The sequence below is a fragment of the Pomacea canaliculata genome, linkage group LG6, assembly GCF_003073045.1.
Source record: "Pomacea canaliculata isolate SZHN2017 linkage group LG6, ASM307304v1, whole genome shotgun sequence".
NCBI lineage: Eukaryota > Metazoa > Mollusca > Gastropoda > Architaenioglossa > Ampullariidae > Pomacea > Pomacea canaliculata.
The window spans coordinates 14,800,568-14,825,524 of record NC_037595.1 but is presented as its reverse complement, the minus strand read 5'-3'; the positions used below and the strand labels follow the sequence as shown (position 1 = coordinate 14,825,524).

General features: G+C 36.3%; 2 protein-coding genes across 5 annotated transcripts; one reads left to right on the top strand and one right to left on the bottom strand.

Annotated features, from left to right (window-relative positions):
* Positions 1-269: 269 nt before the first annotated feature.
* On the top strand, positions 270-16,360 carry LOC112565570 (calcipressin-1-like). Of its 4 annotated transcripts, XM_025241088.1 has the most exons (5): positions 1,145-1,481; positions 2,400-2,573; positions 6,497-6,656; positions 11,400-11,496; positions 13,631-13,763. In XM_025241088.1, exons 1-4 carry the CDS (start codon positions 1,308-1,310, stop codon positions 11,486-11,488), a joined length of 597 nt encoding a protein of 198 aa, XP_025096873.1. In that variant the 5' UTR covers positions 1,145-1,307; the 3' UTR covers positions 11,489-11,496; positions 13,631-13,763. The 4 variants fall into 4 exon arrangements, with proteins under 4 accessions (XP_025096874.1, XP_025096873.1, XP_025096872.1 ...); XM_025241089.1 differs by lacking the exons at positions 1,145-1,481; positions 11,400-11,496 and adding an exon at positions 270-394 and having other exon boundaries at positions 13,631-16,360; XM_025241087.1 differs by lacking the exon at positions 13,631-13,763 and having other exon boundaries at positions 11,400-13,595.
* LOC112565571 (eukaryotic translation initiation factor 1A, X-chromosomal-like) lies at positions 15,977-24,273 on the bottom strand. The gene is made up of 6 exons (XM_025241090.1): positions 24,116-24,273; positions 21,463-21,546; positions 20,937-21,040; positions 20,455-20,587; positions 19,790-19,890; positions 15,977-17,696 (listed from the first exon to the last, which is right to left on the bottom strand). Exons 1-5 carry the CDS (start codon positions 24,129-24,131, stop codon positions 19,790-19,792), a joined length of 438 nt encoding a protein of 145 aa, XP_025096875.1. The 5' UTR covers positions 24,132-24,273; the 3' UTR covers positions 15,977-17,696.
* Positions 24,274-24,957: the final 684 nt, after the last annotated feature.

The following is a 24,957-nucleotide window of genomic DNA, read 5'->3' as shown; positions in this document are numbered from 1 at the left end:
GCTTATCGAACAGATCAGTTGGAAATCAAGTAAATAATGCAAACATATATGTAGCTCTAGAGGCTCTGGGTGTAAGGAAAATGTGTGTAATGTCGAACACAGTATTATTTATCAGGCATCATGACATGGAAAGATTGCAGGTACATGTGTACTGTGCTGGCCAGCAAGCTTGTTCGCTTGACTTGGAGTGCTTGCCTGGCTGATTACTTGAATGGCTGCTATTGGTCGGTACTTCCATTGCCTGAGCTTCAATTGACGTGAAGGATTGTTGAAGTTGCTGTTGCATGACTCGATCGTGTCAAAAAGGTTTGTCGAAACTGCAGCAACCGCATAACTTATATTCACCCTTTGTGATATGGTGCGGATGGTTGAAACAATAAAGTCGTCTTGGCTGGTAGGTGGGTTCATTCATTTGATCTATCGTGGGCATCGTCTTAAAATACGACGTTGTCCACGTACCTTTGTTCTACCCATTAAGGACGTACTAAAGGTAGGTCACAATTTCTTGTATGTGGTATTTCTGTTTAGAGCCACCGGTAACATATATCTTAGAACTAATTAGAAAACAAGCATAATAGATAATCGTGCCTCGGAACAAAATATACAAATCAAACATGGCCCACACCAGAATCAGTTGGAACATTTCTGCCAAATTTGGTGAGGATTAAAAGTTGTGGATCTGATTAGGATTCCAGTTACCACACACACACGTACGTCGCACGTGTTCCACCCCAACACGTTTCGAGCTCTTGCGCGCGTGTGTGGTGGTGGTGGTTAATTAATTGTTAGTACTGATCGAGTATATATATATATAGCTCTTACAATTACAATAGTTCACCATATATTATGCTTGTTTACCCGTGCTAATGACCGAAGAGCACATTACTGACAGCCCTACAGTTAATGCGAGCAACCCGCGCTATTTAGGAACAATCATGGCCACTCGCATTTTATCGGGAGCATCAAACAGCTCATGCCTGCTTTACCAATTTCCGCCTTCATAATATATAAATATCTACTATTTGGTCGTTCTTTTCACAGGATAATGTCTTTGTAACACAGCATATAAAATGATAATAATGTACAGTAAAACACCATGCAGCCAGTGACGGAGCCAATCACGAGACGCATTATCGATGAAGTCCGATCGAGTGGTCGCATCCCCCAAAACAGATGCTTACGTCATTGTTGTCGGGTTTCAAATATTCTGCATATCACACCGGTGCAGAAGACGCAGGGATTGTAGAACCTGTGATTATTCATGTGATTAATAGAGCTCATGCCTTCTTCAGCTACGAATTTTATCAATGGACCAACACGTAGTTGTGAAACAGAAGACTACAACGTTTTGGCTTCTTAGCGACGTATTAGTTTGCCAAATCGAAACAAAAATGGCGGAAGACGACGAAATGTCAGAAATAGCTGATGCGTTGATTATCACAAATCTTGAAACAGCCGTATTTGATGATGCAGCCTTCAAGGTATTCGCTTAATTTAAAATATTGAAATGTCATTATATATATTCTAAGTATTCTATCATGCAGCCGCTCAGTTTTCCTTCTGCGGACTGTATTCGGCTTTGCTACCAGTGTTTATTATTATAACGACGCACAGTAGTCATACTCTGCCGTTAGGCAAAGCTTCTGTGATTAAATCATAATAATTTACGCAGGGTACAAGTAGAACGTCATGCAAATAGAAAACATCGTGTGACTAGATATAGTTGATCTCTATCTCCCTTTCGCTCTCTTACAATCACACACACCGGCATACATTAAAAAAAAAAAAAATCGCCACAAAACACGAGGCTGGTACATTGTCAGTCGAATACAATAAGCAGTGACGATCAAGTTAGTAGAATCATCATCAAAAAAAAAAAAAAAAAAAAGAAAAGGGGATTCTAATAACAAGCTCAAGAACACTGTAATTTTTTTTTTCAAAAGGTGTCCATTGAAACAAGTGTGTTTTGAATACATATGCCTCTAAATGTTTTAGTTGTCATAATCAGCAAGTTTTTAAAAGAGAGTTGAGATGTTTTTTTAGGTGCATATTGACAGTATGTTTATATCATAAGTGACTGGAATGGGCTTCCCTCCCCTGCTAAAAAAAACAAACTTAAAGGAGAGCAGAGACCCTGAGTAGTTGGCATTCCTACAACCAGCAAAGTTAGACGCAGGAGAACATGTTTGAAAAATAGCCTAATACATCCTGTAATATATTTGAGAGAAATTGTCTTCTATATCTGAGTTTGAACCTGTGCTATGAGCTCTGCTGCCCTTTTGTTTTCCTTGCTTAACATTGTTTCATTATTCATTTTATTTTGATCATGTCTAGCATATGAGTATCTACTCAGAATCACAGCTGTTTTTTTAATAGTGTCCTGCATATTATGTTTTCAGAGTGAATTTGAGGCAGCATTTAAAGAGTATGATTCTGGAGCAACTTTCAACTATTTAAAAAGCTTTAGAAGAGCACGAGTAAATTTTTCAACCACAGAGGCGACAGTTCAAGCAAGGCTGGGTTTGAATGATAAAGTAGTTTGTGGACAGCCTATTAAATGTTATTTTGCGCAGGTAAGAGTCACTCACAGTCAAAATTTGTATACATGACCATATGTAATTTGTGCTTCAACATATACAAATATACTTGCACATGCACATATATGTACACACATATACTAGATATGGGACAATTTTGTCATCCTGACTAATTAAAAAAGAATCTTCCTGTAAGACTTTTCCATAGCTATGGTAACATGGAAAGTGCCTTGGCAAATACTTCTGTATTCTTAGTGCAGTGGTCTGTGATTTAGGCAGATTTTCAGGAAATATTTGGTCTTTATATTTCCAGAGTTGTTTGGGCGTTTGCTCAGCTGATCAAGTCCAGATAATTGCATAGCATGGGAGGGGTTCATTTGCTTTCAGCCACCATGAAGCAAGGTGAATGCCTTTTCTGCTTTAGCCAGAAAGCACTCACTGTCAGTGATCACTTGTATTTGGTGTCATGCTGACGTTTACTAAATAAGCAGATGAACCCAGTGTTATTTGAAATGTTTGATTTTGGCATTGGATATACACATTTTAGTAAAATCAGATTTGAAGATGTGGAAAAGGTGAGATTCACTTGGTATCCATTTATCACTGAAGAGAGGTCTTTAAATATATATGTGGCCTGCTTCCAGACTGCATTCCTAAACTGATAAATTCTTGTGGCATAAAAATGCTTTATTAACAGGTATTATTAAAAGGATATCAGGTGCAGTTATAGGCATATCTTATCTTTTCTGTTTCCTAATTGTTCATGACTTTACCCACTCAAATTGGAAAGCATCAAAATTTTCCAAAAGGGAGCCAGATTATTGAGTTGTGCAGTTAGACTGTGCTGACAACTTTAAAAGGAATGTACACATACTAGTGCTACAAAGAATATTTGGGATCAACTGAATTTATTTTCATTTTTAAAATGAACTATAAATTTGCCTTGTGTATGATGATGCCATCATCAGTACTTTAGCTTGTCTTGGTGGTGATGTGATCTTTTTGAGAGATACACATGGTATTTTTAAAGCCTTCATTTTGTTTTGGAAGGTCTTGTGAGCACATAGAAAGATATCATTGGTTTTCACAATTTTCCGTGATTAGGAAAGAAAAGTTATTTCAGATTTTAGTTTGTGAGTTACTACTGTTATAAAAAAGAACACCTCTGTATTTGTGTCTTCATGTGTAATCTGGACGTTTGGCAATATGTATTTGCCAGCATCAAGTTATCTTTAAGTCTAACCCTCATTTATTTGTCTCCATCTTGCAGTCTCCACAAGAATCTTTCCAATTCTTGAACACCTCATATTTTTTTTTCATTTCTGATTTACATATTTTGCAATTGGTTGTTCGTCTTTCAAGTCAACAAGGTCATAGTTTGATGCTGCTGTATATATTTCAATAATGATGATGTTGAAAAGGCTACCTGTTTGTAGCTGGTGGTGAGGGAGTCAAGGTGAATACTAACCAGTAGACAGTTCACACTATCTTGATGAACAATTCAGGGGGATGGTGAACATGTTTATTTTTTCTCTCTCTATGTTTGTAGGATAACTTCTGGTTTTAACCTCAGTAGCTGTCTCCTCAAAGTTATTCTGTTATTCTTCAAAAAGCTTAAGAATGTTTTTTACCTCTTGTACAAGTTTATACAATTTTTCCTTCTTCTTCTGTGTCTTCACATTCTGAGAGCCAGTGATGGACTTTGGTTTTTGTCACCAAGAGCGTCTGTTTTTCTTTAAGCCACATAGAGAACCACTGATGAGAAAGCTAGCTAGTAATCCTACCTGAGCTGGGTAAATAGACTACCCATAGATAGTGGCTACAACCCTGGATACATGGACCCAGGGTGGCCTACCCAATTAGTTTTACTAGTCAGTAATTTGATGGAGTATCTTGTTTCCAACAATTTTATCCCATAAAGGGTAGGCATTGCAGAGATCATGATTGATTTAGTTCAACAAAAGCAAAGACAGAATTTTTCTAGACTTAATCAGTGATCAGACTGATCAGTGCAGGACTTTTTGTTACATAACATCTTTATCCATAATCTGAGAAAAGTAGATCCCATAAAAAAATGAAACTAAAGAAATGAATATTGCAGTCGTCATGGTGTCATCTGCTGTCGACATAAATGTTTTTGTTGTCTAATTCTTGCTAGAGGTATGAATAAATAGAATGCGTAGAATGAATAAATTCTACTTTCCATGTCTTCTTGCTTGCTTTTTCAATTTTTTAAAAATGTTCCTTGTATGCTCTGTACCTCACCCATTAACTGAAAACTTGTGCACTGTGGAACATTTTTCAGGAATTCCCACTATACCAGTCAGTAGGGTAACCACCTACTCATTGGCTCATGAATTGGGAGTTATTTTCTTGTCCTGTGAACTTAACCAGCTAGTTCCCTACACAAGTTAGGGTAGTTTAACCCTTGGGTAAATTCATTTATCCATGAATAAAAGCCCTGGCTTAGTTTGGGTAGTGGTTATATAGTGTCATTGGACACACTGACACCTAATGGCACCCAGCCATCTTCAGGTTTTAACCACAGTTGAAAGCTTTCAGCAAGATGATCCACTTAGGTCACAAGTGTCCTTTGAAAATCTTTCCATACAGGTTAGTGTCTTCATCCTGGATATATAGCGGTCCGGTGGCGCAACGGTTAGCGCTTGTCACCAATACAGTGAAGGTTGGCTGCCCAGAGTTCATTTCTCGTCTCGGGCACGCTGCTCTTTCTCTGCACGTGGCATCTGTTTACAGCGCTGGCTGCCTTGCCGTAATATAGCCTCAGTTGCTGGCACGGCGTAAAACACCAATCCCCGCCCCCATCCTGGATATAGAGCTTTTGTCCTATAACAGTATTTTGACGTTTTTAAATTTTTTTATCATCTGATTTGCAAGATATGTGAGAAACAGAAATAAAGGCAAGAGTATTGTGCCATAATTGCTGTTAGCAGTAATTCACAGTCTGAGACAGAACTTCTGCAAATGCTTTATTTTTAGTGATTCCAGTGAAATGAGATTATGGAAATTTTTTCAATGGCTGGTGATAAACACACCATAGACCAAATGTAAGCTGAACAAAATACTAATTTACCTTCTGGTAGATGAAGATGAGGATAATTCTTCTTCACATGAAATAATGATCAGTGGTGTGTCAGTTTCTTTGTGAGACTGAAGAGTGTACCAATTTTTGATTACTCTTACTGCAGTTGTCAGAGACTGCGAATGCTATTACAAAGGAAGATGAATTGGGGCTATGTTGTTTGCATGACAACATCTTGATTCTTGATGATGCTTTTAGCTATACAATAAGATTCAATAGTTGTCATTAGTGCACATTAGTGGTAGTATCTGTAAACGTCCATCAATTCATCTGGTACTGATACTTGGCTATTCAGGAAGGTAAATGGCAGAAGGAGCGGTTAGGGTTCCATTTTTCATACCATAATTATGGTCAACCATTTACAGCTCACCACCACAATAGCTACTTTTTTTTTTTTTTACTACTTTTACATTTTTTTGTTTAGTTGATTTGAATTTGCTTGATCTGATGTCTTTTTCTTCTCTAGAAACAGGATTATTCCTCTTGGTGAAGTTTTTTAAAATTTAGATGAAAATCTTTTCAAATCATTTCAGATAGGCAAGTTTTTGCGTGCTGCTTTGACTATGCGTAGAAACTTATGAGACCGGCGTGGAATGGAAAAGAACATTTGCTGAATGCTACCACTTTTGATTGTTTTGTTAGGCAGAATGCTAGCTCTGAAGTATGATTGTTTTCCCCAAAACAAGTTTTTTCAGACTGTTTCAGAAAATATTACACTTGTAAGGCCTTGAGTAGAAGGAGGTTCTGTATTCTTAGTCATATTGATCAGATGATCACCATTTGTTTGATATGTTTGAATTCTTGGCCTTTATCTACCCATGCCAGCAGTCTGAAAATGGTTTCTGTCATTATTTAGGTTCCTAAAAGCACAGATGACCATCTTCACCCACCTAAGCCAGAAAAAATGTTCCTTATCTCACCACCCTGTTCACCACCAGTGGGATGGGAACAACATCGGGAGGCAGAGCCTGTCCTCAACTTTGAGCTTATCCAAGCTTTGTCAAATCTTTCTCCAGGTCTGAAATCTGCCTGTTTGCATTGACATTATGGGAGAAGGTGTCCTGTGTTAACATTGTGTTGAGATCTGTGTTCTGAAATTGTTTTTTTAATCAAGAGTATTGATCATTTATGTTTTGAAAAAATTTTAATCATTGCAATAGTTTAGGCTGAAAAAAAAGATGGAAAATGGAAACTTGATTGGGGAGACACACAACAAAAAGGGTAAAGATGCTGCCTTCTTTTGATGCGGATGTAGCTTTTCCTATCATTGTCTACAAAATTTTAATTGATTTTGACATTAACGATAGAGTCTAAAATATTTTGCAACCTATTCAGAATGAAGTATTTTATAAAATGGAACATACATTTAACTGAAGTAGATTTTGTGTCTAGGTTTATTATGCAAATCCATATAAAAATAGGTCATTGACAGTTCAATGAAAATACAAAAACCAAAAACAAATAATTTGATGGCATTGTTTTCTGTTAGTAACTGTTCTGTTACATTCTGTCTGAATATTGTAACTGTGTGTGTCCTATGCATATAAAGAGAGAGAATTACGAGTAATTAATAAACCTATGTATATGTTTATATTTTAATGTCACCTAATGATTGAAGTAGTTAACTGTGTTTTCAATACATGTCAGGTGAAGCTGATTTCATTTACACATGAAGGGTACTTTTAGATGATGGCCCTGCACAGTGTAATAAAGCATTTACTAGGATCTACCAGCTATGACCATGTTTTATGCATTTGTAGGGATGTATAAAGTCATAGTTCGATTGTTTCTGCATGATTACCAGAGTAATATATGACCTTCTTGTGGATTGCCCAGTTTATTTTTTTGGCAGTTGATCTCCTAAAAAGGTTTTTAGTCTAGTGGTTTCTTCTTTCTTCTTCTTGTTCCTATTCACCCCCAGTGGAGCATAGGGCCGCAACTACACAGTCTAGGGGTTAACTTGCTGGGACTGGAAATCATCTCCCTGCTCAGTCAGCTGGGTGATTTATTAGGAAAGGTGAAGGTGGTGGAAATAGAGGGTGCATTTTGCTTTATATTCCATGCTCTAAATACAGTTAACTACAATATTCACTACCTGATATGGTCACTAGGCTGTGGAGCTCTTTCCTGAGTCATCTCAACTAATCAGAATGTTATGTTGCTAGATTCGTAACATCTTAACTTTGGATTATTTATATTTGTTTGTTTTGCACTCGTTATTATATTGCAGCTTTATTGTTGCTTTTGACCTGCTTGACGTGAGTTTCTGCTTAAGGTTCGGACACATGATAAACCAAAAACAGTTTGGTAGACCACTATTTTCCAAAAACAGGGGTGCTAGCTGCTTGCTAGCTATTTCACAAACCGGTTTTTATGACCACTAGCCGATGCTTTTTCAGAAATGATGTGAGAGAGTTAAATTAGTAAGGACAATGTCTCTGATGATGTTATGCTTGCATCATATATTAAAGAAAAAGAAAAGTAAAGAAAGCGGTGGGTCAGACCATAGAGTGAGCAAAAGATGGAGCATTATGCTTACCATGTTCTGATGCAAGAGCTGGCCACAGATGATGGAGACTCTTACTGCAGTTCTGTATGCATGGATCCTCATCATCTTGATGTGCTACTTTCACAGATAGAACTGCACATCACTAAACACAATACCAACATGCACAAATGCATAATGCCTGGAGAAAGGCTTGCTGTGACATTTTTAACCGCAAGTGGGACGTTGTCATTGTAAGTTTCTTTGAGTTTCTTCTAAAATATATATATGTACCAAATAAAGTAATTCCTCCTTTTTGTAATAAACACTACCAAGTTTAATGACATTATAAATGCCTATTATACCTTGTTATCAAAATATAATATTACTAAAAGGATACATAGATGTGGTTATAACAAAATTTACACTATTTTAGCTGAAAATATGGACTAAGATTTTGATGTCCACTTTAGGGGCCTAGGTCAAGCTCTTTGGCAGTGGGACCAGATATGAAATCTGCTGTGTACAGTCCATTTATGTTTTGATTTTACTTGTATGTGAAGTGACATAATGTTATTTGACCTACAGTTGTGACAATCATGACTGTGATATAATCAGTGAGAAAAAGTAAAAAATGTTGCACATAAACTTTCATTAAATGTTGCCATACATGCATATGACCACATTTCAAGTCTATACTAGCACTGTAAGTAGTAAATCTGTGTATGACTATGTACTTTTTATCTGTATATTGAAGTAAATTGCCTGAAGTTGTTAATTCCTGTGGTATCAGAATAATAAGTTCATCAGAGAGTTTTATTTCATTTTTTCATAAAATATTTTTTTTTCTTTTGCAGTCAATAGATGATAGCAACATCTTGTACTTCTACGCATAAGAAACACAAGTGTTCATTTTTTACCATAGCATGAATGTAGTCGATCAGGTGGACCATGATTATGACAGCAACAACAACGCTGGAGGACTTGGACTTTGCTGGTGATATTGCCCTGTTGTCGCATCGCCAAGACATGCAGAAAAAAACAAATGCCTTCTCAGAAACAGCTAGAAACCATGGCTTGAAGGTCAGTGCAAAGAAAACGAAAAGTATGAGAGTGAACGCCAGAGTCCAAGACAGCATCAGACTAAATGGAGAAGAGATTAAGGAAGTTGACAGTTTCACCTATCTTGGGTCCAAAATGTCAAACGCTGGGGATGCGGAGGTGGAGATTCGAGCCCGACTGGCGAAAGCCAGCCAGGCCTTCGTCTCACTCAGGAGCACATGGAAGGCAAAAAAACATCAGTCAGAAGATCAAGCTGAGAATCTTCAAGTCAAATGTGATCAGCACCCTCCTTTACGGGTCAAAATCATGAAAGATGACCAAAACCATCAGTAACAAGCTTGACATCTTCCAAAACAGATGCCTCAGGCGCATACTTAACATCTTTTAGCCAAATACCATCACCAACGAAGAACTCCACCGAAGAACTGAAACCGAGTCCATCACCATGCAGGTTCAACAAAGGCGTTGGCAATGGATTGGACATGTGCTCCGCCAGCAGACAGCAGACCTCTCCAGAGTCACCCTACAATGGACGGCTGAAGAAACTGAGGCCGCCCAAAGGAAACTTGGAGAAGAACAGTAGAAAGGGAGATGAAAGGAAAGGGCTGGACATGGGGTTACCTAGAGCGGGTTTCAGCTGATTCACATTGGTGACGGACTTTGGTTGAGGCCTTATGTGCAACCTGATGCACGAAGAGGATTAGATAGAGAGATAGACGAATGTAGTCGGCAAGCAGCAGACAATACTTACATTTTTATTGTATATTTATTTAAAAAAAAGCTTATCTTGCTTACCAAGTTTATTACTGTTGGTTTTGCCAGCGACATCTCAGGCAGTGAAAACATGAGGTGCCTGCTGTGGATATTAAATATTTCTGTGAGCTGAATGGTCTGATGCTCATTCAGATTCATGAGAAGACCTGTTTTGAAGACATGAAGGAAAACAGGAAACCTATGCAAAAATGTAGAAGGGGTAAAATGGCAAACATGTGTCAAACAAGAGTCAAACCTTTTATGGAAAGTTGCCATGTAGGTCACACAGCGAACAGAAAAAAAAAGCAGGACTGTTGTTGGAAAGTTTTGCATTTCTCATGTGTCCGAGCCTTGAGTAAGCCCCTAATTGCAACTATTTCTTATGACACCTTTTAACTCAGAAACTATTGTCTTGTAACTTCACTCTCACAACCACCACTGTAAGATTCAAACATACACTAGAAACATTTTCCAGGAGTACTACTTCTACACTCAAGACTAAGGCTGGCTGATTGAAATTCCAACCACATTCTTCTTAAACGTGATATTATTTTTTTTTTTATATATCTTGTCCAGATACCTCTTCTGTATGTTATACTAATTTAATGTCTCATGTTTTTACTGTTTTACTGTATGTGTTTAGCACTTTGCCTATATTGTTGCCATCTTTCTGGTTTTTGTTTTTAATCATTGTTCATATGCTTGGTCTCAGAGTGCAGAGTCCATGTGAGCATGATTGTGCATTATATAAATCAAGCATTTAGAAGTAGAAGTAGAGTGAGATCTGTATAGTTTAGTGTGGACTTTACAGGTTTAGTCACCTTTGGTTTTAACACAGGTACACCTACCACATTGGCCAGTATGTAGTAATTCCTGTGCCACATAAAGTAGCACCAAAGATTGTAGATGTGTCGTGTTTGCTTTGTTTTGGGTGCTGTTTGGAGGTTTGGGAATGTTTAGAGGTTAAGGATAAAATATGAAATTTAGCTCAAAGATAACATACTACCATTATCCCAAACAAATCTTTTTTCACTTTTTAATTTGATTTAAAAATTATTTTGGAAAAGCACACCCAAATTTAGACATTACATTGATGCCTTGAGGTTGATCTTATTTACTGAGATTTTCAGAATAAGTGCTGTCATGAATAGAACACTGTCATTTAACTCAGTGTAATTGCCTCCATTTCAAACTACTTCAGTTTACCAGATTTTGAGCATTTAAAAAACAACAGGAAAAGAACTTTATGTTGCAAAACTATAATTTAACATGACTGTTTGCCATCAAATTTGGAAGAAATCAAACACCTTTTCAAAAAATGATTTTAAAGTCACCACTGTGAACAATTGGTACATATGTGAGCAAAAATTCTTCTTAAATCAGCATAATGTGAATGAAGATTTTTCAAAATGAGTGAAGTGACAAGTAATTCTGATAACTTTTCCACAATAACTTTCAGGAAACATGTGGAACATTGCTGCAGTTGGACGTATTTCATTTGAAAAAGATGGGAAAATCCTTTCATTAAATACAAATCAAGGGAAGTAACTTGTAAGGTATGCAGCAGTTTCTTCCCAGGTAGTATTTGTAGTTAACAGATAAAAAGATTTTAAAAAGTGCTTGACAGATTTGTCTGGCACCAGCTGCAGCATAGCAAGATAGTGTGCTCTGATTGATCTAAAAACACAAAATTAAGCCTCAGACATTAAGATCAATGTTGCATCTATTTTCATCAATATTTTTCAGGACTGCATACATGGTGGAAGCCATTAATTAGTCTTTATGTGTGTATAACTTATAATTATGTTATGTTTCCAACATTTTTTTATGCTTAGTTTACTCATATGTCATTATATAACAGATGTTTAGTGCTATCTAATAAACTATATGGGATGCGGGGCAGAGCATCGAAACTGTTGTCTGATCCTGTTTATAAATCTGATGATCCATTTGTCATGACTGGCTTGTACATACCATTGTGTGTTTAACAATATATTTGCATGCACATGCATTTATGCCTATATTTTCCAACCTTGTTTTTTAATGAGTGAATTGGCTTTTTTTTTTTTTTTGTTTGTTTCTGCTGTAGTTTATTTGTACATGGTATTAATGCCTCCTACATTTTTGGTGTTTATACTTCCGCTTATGTTTGCATATTAAGACACTATAACCTATATGTGCTTTGTTATCCTCAGCGCAAACATTTGATGTCTCCAAAACACTGCTGTGTAGTGATGTGTGTGTGTTTTTATAACTTTTAGAGGCAGATGTGTTGTTCAAATGATACTCTTTCACAAGTGTGATGTCTCTCCAGTTAATGTGCATGTTTTTAGAAGTCAGCCATATGAGCAGATGCTAGTCATGTAGTTCTAGTCACTGCCATTATTTTGGAAGTAATGTACTGAAGTTTTTAAAGTGTTTTGTTCATATTTTCACCCGATTAGTGCTGCCATTTAGGTCAGTCATTTTTGTGAGAAGTCATGTTTAGCACAATAACCCTGATCCTTGCAAGCGATGTCTAAATTCAAAACTTTCAAGTTCGGCCTTAGAATCCACTCCTGTTAGTAGTATCTTTCAGTAAACTTTTCTGATTATTTCCCATCTCCATCCATGCACTTTGTCCATATTTGCCACCATGTCATCCGAGCGCTTTTCTTTGCTGTATGGTAAATAAATCTTTTTGTGGTTGTGGGGTGGGGGCAGGGGGAGATGTACACAGCTCCTTGAACTTGCCTCTTTATGGAAAAATCCATTCTACATCTTCAATTATTATCAAAGACAGTTTGTGCTTTATTAAAATATTTTGCATACGTCACGTTGGAAAAAAGTACAGTTATATTTTAATAAAGTGCTTCTGGCCAATTTATGACAATAAATGGGTCACGCTTTCAATCACTTTACAAAGGTAACACTCAACACCATAGATTGTCTAAGCCCTTAATATGGTGACTGCTTGCTGGTTGCTTGCAGCTATTAGTGCAACCACGACCAAGCAAACTTACCACCTCAGATGATACTGTTTATAATGGTCTCCACTGGCAGTGCTGCAACTTGTATGACTTGCTTGCTCTATTTTCTTTCTCTCTAAATAGTCCTTTTCTTTTTCTCTTGTTTGCATCATTCACACAATAAAATTTATGTCAATTACTCTTATTTGAGCCAGTCTGAACAACACAATTCTGCAGAAAAACTAAAATAAATGAAGTACATTTTCAAAGCTCGCACTTCAGCCAATTGTACCTCATTAATGAGCTTTTGCAGAAGCCATATGTTCATTTAAAAAAAAACAATTTGTGACCAACTGTCTGTGCTCTATTGTGATTTTTTAATAAATCACTTACAAATACTTGCAGTGCATTTTAAGAGTATCTTTGTTTTACATTACACCTGCAGTTATTCTTACCTGGAGTTTATTCTCCTATAAATCTTTAACCAAGCGCAACAATGTTGGATTTTCAAAATTCAAATTAATGAACTTTTCATAGGTGAAGTCATTGTTCCTGGAATGAAAACACACTGGTCAATTTCCCTAAGACCACTCAATTACGACCTAATTTTGAATTTTAGCAAGTCTTAATAGAGAGGTTTGCTACATTTCTGTTGACTGCCTTAAATGCTTTGTCCATTTGCAAACAATGAATTTGTGATTTGAAAATGTGTTTTATATGTTTTCCTTGTGTGTCTGTCAAGGAGAAAGCCATGAGGTGCACCCAGCTTCGGAATCTCAGCCTGGAATTGTAGTTCATGTATGTGAAGATCCAGAAGGCTATGGTGAGAGACCTAACATTGTGCAAACTCACTGTCCTGAGCATAATTAGCCACAGCTGGTCTGGATGCAGCTTACCATTGTGTAATGCCACTTTTGCTCATCAGCACTGCCAGCAACCACCTTTTCTGTGAACAAGAAATAATTAGGTAAAAGCCATCCCTGTGAAAATGTCAATGCATTAGTTTGGTGTTGACATGTAGGTCTGTACGCAAGCCATCAACACTCCCAGTTGATTTGTTCCTGACACTAGCAATGTGTTCTAAGAAGTGCTTATTTTGGTCAAAAAGGACTTTTCCAAGAGGTGCAATGTAAGACTGTCGTGCCAATGGCTTCTTTGATGCTTTCAAGAGCCAAATTATGCACAATTGTTTTTTGTTTTTTTTTAAGTACAGGATTTTTAAGAGAATATTTGCAAAATTTATTGCACTGGGCTTTGCCTGTAGACCGATATTCGGCCTTAAAACTCAATGCAGATTTGTCTTATTAATATTTACCCTTGGTTTATCTCAATGTAGTTCATAAAAATCAGCCTTTGTGACCTTATGAAGACTGATCTTTTAAGAAATAGTTAAAGATACCACTGTTTTGGCAAATCCAGAAAGTGGGCAGACTTCTTTTATTGCACAAAAGCTTCATGTGATGGTTGTATCAACTTTAAGGAAAATATTTGAACTATGGAATTACATGCTATATAATTACATCTATTAGAATTATTTATGCTGCTAAGAGGTTATCGGTTTTTAAGTTTTGGAAAAAAAAAAAAGTGAAGTGAAATTTGCAAGGGGAAAAAATCTGTTAGTAACTTAGCATTCTTCATTATAAACATTTATGCATTTCAAGAATTTTCAGTAAATGAGTACTCAAGTAATTCTATGCTGGCATAGAAACTTGGCATATTTGGATCAATAAGCACTTCCCATTTTGGTTGGGCAATTTTCAGTGGATGGCATGATCACTTGTCAAGACTGTGCTGTTATGCAAATAACACCAAAAGCCAGGAACATTTTAGAAAAGAGCCCACCAAAATGCATGGTGCGACCTGTGTGAATTTCTGCCTTTTTATGCCACCAAGCCAACTCATTGCCCATGATTGGGTGGGTCATCCTGCCTGTTGATCTTGCCTTGTCTAGACCAAATGTCTGCTACTGAAGTCATCACCAGTTGCATTTCTTGCCTGTATTTTGGGGTTGGGTGGGTGAAGTGGAATAAGTGTTTAACACAGCATTTTCCTTGTGATGTTACTTTTGTAATCTGTTTCATACATGTTAAATATATAATTGCCTATTTTCCACTTGAATCTGGTCTAGACTTGTTGATTAAAGTGGTTAGGCAAAGGAGGAGACGCAGACACGTACAAACCTTTGCTGATATTCTTAATGATAGTGTGGATTCAGTAACATATATACAGCACTGTTTAAGTGGTGCACAAATGGCCTTCATGAGTTTATGCGAGGCAAACAGCACAGCCCAAGTGCTAGGAAGTGCTCAGTGCTGTCCAAGTTGTTACCAAGCTATCAGATTTGTTTAATGTCTGCTGTTTAGGATCAACTCAGTAAGCAAATATACCTTTAAAGCACCATAGGTAACTGATGCTACATGTGGCTTATCTTGCATGGCAAGAGTACAAGAAAGAACAAATATGACCACGTCCAGCTATAAACCAAAGAGCTATTAACTTCTTACCAGTTGCACTAAATCTATATGCCCCATCTGAAGAAAGAATCTCTACCTCAATAAGACATTCAAAAGGTTTATCACAGTTTATAAGTTCTGGCAAACTGTCAACTTATGCCTATGTTATTTCAGAAAGCTCTTCATTTCAAGAATGTAGCCAACTGTTAACATTTGAGTCTATAGTGACAACTGAAAACACTGACTAGTGCATATTTGTTTGGCTGCGTGGTGTGAATTTTCAACAGCGGCACATCTACAACTCCTTGGGACCAGTAAACAAAGATATATTAGGGTCATAGTGGAAAAAGTAACAGCTTAGTATAAAAATACATGTGGCACACCCTAGTTGTAGCAGTGTATACTAATTTGGATGGAATATTGTCTGTCTTTTTATGCATGTAAATATTAAAAAGCCTATACTATTTTGTAATGTCCTAGCTATTTTTTTTCTACAACCTTGGTTTTCAGTACTTATTTTTGAGAACACTACCAAATCCATCACAAGGTGGTCAGCACCTTTGAATGGGGTAAAAATATTCTTAACAGGCTTGAAACACGTGCAAGGCAAATAAATCTACATAACACTTAAAATGTTTTTTTTTTTTTTTATTGAGAATGTATGCTCCCAGCTGTCACGTAGCATAAACATTTCCAAGTAAAAATTTAAGATTTTCAGGAAATATTTATGAATTATAATACTAATCAAGAAAAAATGGGTTTTACTATGAAGCATGCTGACAATTCTGTTTAGCTTTAGAGCTAAGCTCCTGTTAAAGAGTGATGCTGTAACAAATAATTCTGCTATTCAGACCAAAACTACTGGGTGGAAAAGAATTGGCTAACACATTGAAACCCCTCTCACAACCCCTGTGCTATTTCTATAATCCAACAGCACGAAGAACACTTTATCAATAAGTTAAAGAGTTAACTACACCTGAACAGAAAAATGCTCTCTCAGCTTTTCCAAAAAAAAAAAAGGCAAACCTAATGTCGTACTTGGAAAGTTAAAATTTAGGGAGATACAAATTTACAAAAGAAATAATTTTTCCTACATGTGAAAGTGCCAGCTTGAGGTGAAGTGCAAAGCAGGAGTCTCTAGGAAAAATATGTACAATAGCTTGTAGCACAACAAATTTAAATTAAGGGTACAAACTGTTCAAAACCACTTCAGTGTATTCTTCACCAAAAACTTACCAAGCAGAAGAATTTGAACTTGCACAGCTATTTTTTTAACTGCTTAAATATTACATGTGAAATAATAGTTGCACAAAGTGTTGAAGAAAAAAAATCTTTTATGGAAAGGGATAAAAAAAAGTGTACCAATAACCAAGACTAGATGCCCCATATGACTTTTAGAAAAATTTATGATTTCACCTGCAAGATATGGTTAGAGTTTATCTGTAATTTAGTAAGGATTTTACTATAAAGAGATGAGATTTGCTGTCCAATAATTAAACAGCGGTCATTCCAATAGAAACACCCAAGTAATGCACACATGAATGACGTACTCAAATAATGGTGTATGGCCCTGTTCTTACTTCACATTTTAAAGAATTGAACTACTTGTCAACCATAGGCCAAAATTTGAAAAATATTGTTCATTACATACCTGGTGAATTCATCCCCACACCTTAATAATGTTTATGTCAAAAATGTTTAAGCAAACCTTTTAGAATGACAAAAATATTTTTTAATCATGAAATTTAAAATTTTTCTTACTTGTGTAAATCATTTAAAAACAATTCAATATTGGTACCCATATAATAGTATTGTTGTTTCATGGTTTTACTGTTCCAAAAAGCTTCCCAAAAAAAGCCCAAAGAAAGAGCTGCTTTGTGTCTTTATTTTTTTTCCTAGATATTTTTTAGTCATGCTATTAAAAAAATAACCTTTCCTAGCTTACCTTCCCACTGCAGCACAGCATTTTATTTTTTTTTTACAGTGAACATGGAGAATACATGTATACTAAAGCATCTATGTAGCAAAGCTAGTATTTTTCAAGGTCTGTGGGAGGGGACGAGGTCCAAAATACTAATAATCAAATAGTAATTTGACTACCAAAAAAAAAAGTACTACAACCTTAAACACTTTTTTCACATTCGTCCATCACTCTTTTATGACAGCCAATTCTTATATTCATTCCTAAGCAGAATGTAACTACACATCTGGCAAAAGTGCATGCACAAATGCAAACCCAGTAGATTAAGTGTACTACTCCTAAACTGAACAGCATCCTCTTTAGTCCTTTAGCTGCAGATACCATTTGCCCACCTATGCCCCCAACCACCCACCACTTAGCTGTCTTGACACCACCTGTAAACAGACAAAACATAATTCAGTCATCAGATGTCTGGTGATTGTTTATGTATGTATACATGAAATAAGGCTAATAGGTTCACATGATTATGAATATATGTTAAAACTCACCATCTAAATCTGTCACATATCAATCTTTTTAACTAATCTGCTACTAATCTGGCAGCAAATGGCCACAAGGGCTTTTAGTCTTTGCCAGTCTTTACTACATACACAAGTGAAGCTATGACAGCCTCACAGCCAGCTTGTAATCAATTCTACCTTGAACAGGCTGCCAGTAAAATGTATGGAGAAGAGCTGTCACAAGCTTTTCTGACTTAAGAACAAGGGGTCACCCAGTGCTATTCACTCCTTGATGGTCCAGCACTGGCCTCAATCCAGTTTTCCTAAGCTGCCTTTATAACTTTTTCTGATGTAGCTGCTCTGTATCTGGAAGCTGCTTTCATTTTCTATCTTCAAGGCCCTCCTTTGGTCGCTGAGATCGATGATGTGGTTAGTGACCCAAGATTGTTTCTTCGTCCTTTTTTGCCTTAGTACTTTTTGGAATATTGACAGTAGCACCTCTGTGATATTTTCAGTGAAAGGGTGTCTATATCACAGGCCACCATGCTTAGAACAGCAACTTTACATCCAATTTACCCTTGAAGAATTCTCAACGTTTGGGTCTTGCAGCTTCTCTAAATCAAAGTGAATTTCAGAGATGATGGAGTGGTGCTCAGCCTTCAGGCTTGTTAAAACAAGGTTATAGTTGCTGCCTATTTTCAGTGCCTGGGTTATGTCCTTGTCTTCAAATTTGCTTTTTCCTTTGCTAATAGACATCTGGCTGACCTAGGTATTCAGTCACCAACTGCTATGGAGACAGCTTTTCTCGGTACCGTGACTGTTAGTAAAACTGCCAGAGTATAAACTTGGACAGGGGCAACATTGTGAGGCCTGGCAGAGATACAGAGCTTAGACTACTGGAAAAGGATGTAAAGCTTAAACAACTTTCAACGTATCAGGAAGCCACACTCATGCTTTCCTACCCAAAGAATGCAACCTTCATCAGTTGCGATCTCCACAAAAGCCTGATCATCTGAGCTCTGGCAGTCCTACAATGTCTCACCGAGACCAGTCTAGCCTATAAGTTCATTCACCTTGTTGCACTGGTGTAATGTGCTGACTCTTCAAATACCAATGGTTCTTCTTTCTCTGGTTTGGTTGTTAAACTAGGTTTTTTCCTGATCTGGCATGACTATTTATAATCATTTCTCTCGGCTTATATACATGGTGGTGCCAATATTTCCTTCCAGCAATTGACAATGACCATTAACACTTAACAGCCAATAAAAAATGTTTTGAACACAGGTTTACATAAAAATATGTAAATATCAGACTTTCTAGGTCTAGAAAATGAAGAAAGTCCTAAAGATTCTTACAATAAGACCATCAAAATCCCTTTGGAAAATCAACTGCATTAGAAGGAAAATTTTCTGCACAAAAATCATCATCTAGTATTTTATTTATGAGTAAATTCAGCATCAGAATTTCACTCATCTTTATCTAACATGCCTAAACTCATGGGAGCTTCACAACTGCAGTTACATAAGTATGTGTGAAAACAGAGATAAACAGACAGAGGATATTGAGTACATTTTTATTCCCTCCTTTTTCTTGATATTGGGTGATTTACTTGCAGTCATCTTTTAAAATTGTTTTTAAGAGTTGCTTCATTTTTTAATATTTTGAGTTCTTTTTTTTTTTTATATATATATATAAAAAATAGGAGTCAATTATAAACTGGCAAACACAGCTTTCCCCCCCATCCAATTTGCTTTCTTTCTGAATGTGTTAAAAAAAAAAAACCACTGATTTTGTTCTTTTGCATGGATCAACTTTGTGTTAAAAAATATTCAATTTCTGACCAGTATATACACAATACTGCAAAAGGAAATAAAGGTTGTGAACTGCATGTGGCTTTAAGATCAACCCATTCTAAACTATACCACTAACAGCAAACAGTACATGCACTTCTGAAGACACTTGATGTGGCTTCAAAGGTCTTTCTATTGTAAATATTTGTCCCTGGAGATAATGAACATGTACAATACCTAAGCTGCATCATCATCATCATCTTCATCATCATCAAAGTTGTCAAAGGTGATGTTTTCATCCAAGTCATCCTCCATGCCTGCATTTTCATTGATTTTCGCTGAAAAGTAAACATACTAAGTCAATCATACTGTTCCCATTCTCTTAAAAAATCTACAATGTGTGATGTTCACTTGGCACTAAAAGTTCTAAACTTTACTGATCTGTATGTCTTGGTATACAGATTTCCATGTAATAGGTTTTACCATGCAAAGATGACCTGCTCTTGCTTGGGTTCCCTCACCTTGCCCACATCTATCCTTATACCTATATTAATGAACTAGATTTTTATAGTACATTTTCTTATTTTATAGTTCAGTAAACCTTTACAAAAGCTTAATTACTTGAAAAGACAGCTTTGATTATCGATCGAAACATACATAAACATACAACACAGCATCAAATTATGAGGAACATCTTGCAGTTAAGGCAAGGCAGAGAATGGTTAGTTTGAATATTCAGTTTAAAATAAATATGGCATTTCAAAAGCTTAGTTACCCTGGAATAATAACCTAGCCTTATAATTTTAGGTCACACAGACATACTGCAAGAAAATAAAAAAAATGAAAAAGTACGCTCTTAATTATGAATGCAATTAACTATCCTGAGATGGGAATTCACGCACCTGATTCTGGTAATTCGCCATATGCCTTGAGGTTCCTTGCCTCGTCAGCTGTGTATTTAAGAATCACATCAGCTTTGGTGTCCTGGTAGTCTCGTAGTCCTAGCAGAATGATATCTCCAGAATTAATCCACACCTGCACAGAACAACAGCGTATTTTCTCTAGAATGCTTAAATTCTTACACAAAGGATGGAAGATTTAATTTTTTTAAATGAACTCTGAAGCATGGTTGAAGAAAGGGACTAGTTTCTTAGGACATCTCAATATTTAATATTAACATTCTTTTCAACACATAAATAACCAACTTTTAACTACTGTTGACTTATACCAGTAACCTTTGAGTAGGAATGTTTGGCATGATTTGTAGTAAGGAGTGTAAAAGTTACAGGAGTGTAAATGGTCAAAAGGAAATAATGTCACTGCTGAGACATGGGTTTCTAGGGAATTTTTGAAGTTACTTGATCTGTAAGGGAAAAGATAATACCTTTTTTCTCAACTTCCCTCTAATATGGCACAAGCGCTTGACACCATCAAAACACATAGCCTCCAGGCGTCCATTGCCTAGCATTTTGGTCACTTGTGCATATTCTGTTAAAAAAAGGGCATGTAAAGCTTACATGTGCCATTTGAAGTTCAGCTGAACAACAAAATTTACTCTTTATATACTGTACATGGCTAAAAATGTTGCACCTCTGCAAAAATGTTACTTATATCTTGACAGTTAATTTACAGCAGTTTTTTCATAAACCAAAAAAAGTACTCTAGGCAAAAATAGCATGAAATTTACTTTTTGGCTCTGTGCCAACATATAACTGAGCTACACTTGCTATCAAATGAAATATTTTTAATATGATGTTGGATATTGAAGCTTTTAGATATAACTTCAAAACAATAACCGCTTTGTGACAGCTATTGTTCTCTGATCCCAAATAACATCTTTGATGATGTGTAACATCTTCTGACATAAGCTCTTCATTTTTGGGTGCCACAAAGAATTTTGAGAAAATTACCTTGCCCATCTTCCTTGAAGACAAGTTCTCTCTTCTCATTTTCATTCTCATTTTTACCTCTGCGCCTGTTCTTTCCACCCTTTCCTAAACAAAAAGATGTCATTTTTACAAATTGTTGCTTCAGACTGTGTATTCCTGTGTGAAGGTAAGTACACAATAGCATGTAAATAAACAGTTATCACTGGTTAATGTAAAAAAAGAAACTGTTTTTATCTGGAAATCAAAATAAGTTCAGTCATTCTGAAGTTTTGTTCTAAATCAAAAGCTGATCAACCATGACCTGCCCAAGAATGTGTCCATATATGAGGGGTCCCAAAGACATCAACTTGAGTGCCACTAATAAAAAAAAGCACCAGCGTAATGTTACTAAACAGTATTTTATATGCTATTCAATTTAAATATCTAGTAAAACTTTTGACATGATGGTTTAGAGACTTTTTTCTTGTCTCTTTTTATTAGAGTTCAGACAACAAGCATGCAATAGGTTCCTAAGGCTTTTGACGAATCCTTTTTTCACGGCTTAACCTAGTTTATGGTTATGATCTAACCAGGGTTTGGAGTACAGTAATCCCTCATTTATCGCAGGAGATGCGTTCCAGAACTACCCGCGATAATCGATAATCCGCGAAATAGAAACATAATATTTATATATTAATACACTATATTAAGGCTTTATAACCCCCCCCCCCATATCTTTACGCTACATAAACCTTTCCCGTTTCCTTAATAACCATTCCCACCCTTTTCTGCGCATGTATTGTACCTTTACGGTAAATAAAAGAACAAACACATAATATGTACCGTAGAGTAATACAGTACCTGTAATAGAACTAACAACGAAAAAGTACACCATGCGCCACTGTACTGAGCCAACCGGGGACTGGGATACAATTGTGTGTTGTTTACAATGTTGAGTAAGCGCAAAGCATCTCAGGCAAGCGATGCTGATTCTCGTTTCAGAGTAAATGCATGCACTATTTACTGTAATTCACATTAATTTTATTATTTATATTTCTTTATTGTCAGAATTAATATTAGTAATATATTTTTATACACTTAAAGCTTTTTTCATCTAAAAATTCATAATATATATAGATATTTTCCACTGATTGAATTTCACAGAAAATCCACAAATCATTTTCCCCATTAATTGCTTATAAAAACTCACAAAATAGTGAAGCACAAAGTGGCGAGGGATTACTGTAAACAAAACTGAGACGGATAAGCTGTTCTTCCTAAGCCAGGATTAAGACACAGGTTTGCAGTAATATTACATAACTGATCATGACTAAGGTGCTCTTTCGCCCAGAGGCATGCTCTGTTGTAAAACTGTGCTCCATCTAAAGTAAAGTAATGCACATGATAACATTTTAGTACCAAAATATATCCATCTTTTTTCATACATTATACATACGCTTTATTATTTTTTTAATGGGGTATAAATCTTTTGGTATTACTACTAGACTATGAAGGGCCAAATTCCAAGCTTGTAAGCTTCTCTAATAATTAAGATTTTCCTAAAATACATAAAAATAACAACACATAATCTTTTATTTTCTTCCAAAGAAACTACAAGAGGAAGTACAAAGGAACAGAAAGCTGAGGAAATTCATAAAAGCTGATAAAACCTTTCTGAGTTGTATGGAATGGTTGGAAAAATGGAGCCTACTGTAGCTGCATTTTATCACAAGAATCCATTTAAATGAATCCATATTAAAGCAACAATTTTATAATTTTTTTACATTCAGGAGGTTGTGGATATTTGCCAAAAAAAAAAATAAAGAAAAAGAAAAGGAAGAGCAAATTTGTCACACTGCCAGAATTTTCAGGGAAGAAAGGAATTCTACCTTTCAAATAGACCAGTAGGAAGAAAGATGTGTGCCATTATATTGACTTATATAATCACATGGTATGCTGGAACTAGATAACTATTAAGAAAAATATTTCACGTGAGCACAGTTGTCACAGAAATATATATATATAAATGTTTTTATTACAAAGCATGTTCCATTATGGGCTTCGTTTCCCACTAACATTAAATTTGTACAAAACAGCTTAAAAAAATCTTCTGGGAAGGTTTCCAAAATTCGTATATCAATTTCACTAATTTGATTCATGAATTCACGTCTTCTGGCATGCAAATTACAATAAAAAGATATAAAGTGGGGGGGGGGTACTTTTACAGGTCATCAAAAAAGCTTCGGCTCGGAGTAGCCGGTCCTTAACACTGCTACTACTGAGATTAAGACATAGCGACAGTCAAAATCGAGGGCCGAAGGCAACCGCCATCGAATCATTGTGAGATTTTAGTTGTGACACAAAGATTTCCAAACATGATCGGTTTTAAATAAAATTATGTCTTCTGGTTTCCGTTGCGCAGTAGTTGTAATCTGTTACTGCGATGTAACACATGCCTCTCTTTAGACGTTTGCCAAATAACATTGGTCAAACTAAGGAAATAAAACTTCTTCACATCATTACCTTCATATTACTATGTGCGATAAGCTTTAATTTCGACATACGCGGTGTTAATTTATATATTTAGCAATATGGTGCTACTGCAAGTTATCTCGACCACAAGCACACAGGAGTATGCCGACACCATATAACCCAAAGAAATTAAACATTTTCTTGGATTACATAAGAAACGTACCCTTATTCTTCGGCATGTTTTCCTGTAGAGATTATTTAGATCAATCACCGATCCTGAGATTGGGTAGTTGGTATCAGCTTGAAGTTGTAGCGAAATTCAGCATGTGCAATAACGATACACAACGGAAGTAAGGGTATTTTTTTTTTTAATTCGCAATGCAATCTGGGAGCCTATTGTGGTCACATGGCTGACGTCAGTAAAAGTTGCCTGCATCGTGTGAATATGTGTGTACGCGCGTGTTTTGACTGGTAACCACACACTTCACAATATAAGCACTGGTTCAGATTAGTTAGCGAAAGACGTAAAACAGTGACTCCCGTTATAAATGATAGATCGTATAGACCCTATTCATGCAAGCACCATCTTGAAACCAGAACGAGGTCTAGTTGGCAAAGTGCAAGTGCTGTGTGGAGGCTAATTGCCCCTTCACCTTGAAAGATGTTAATAAAAGATCTGAAGACCTTGGATGGTTAGTGTCCACTAACAGTAGAAGCTATAAACTAAGCATGACATGGGTACAGTGTCAAATGTTCTTTACTAGAACGTCATACTGTGATTTTATCTCTATCAGTGGTTCCACACTGCATTCCTTAACCCTTTGGGCACAATGCATGGGCCATGGCTTTGCCGGGAAAGGTGATTTTCATTACTTTTATTCTTCTTCTTGTTCCTAATCACCCCTAGTGGAACATAGGGCTGCAAATACACCACACCGTCAGATCTCCATCTGGGTGTCTCTTTCCAGTTGGGACCATGTTATGCCAGCTGCCTCTGCCTGAATCTTGTTGGTGATGGTGTTTGTCACACGTCATGTCTCATTTCCATATAGGAGGACTGACTTT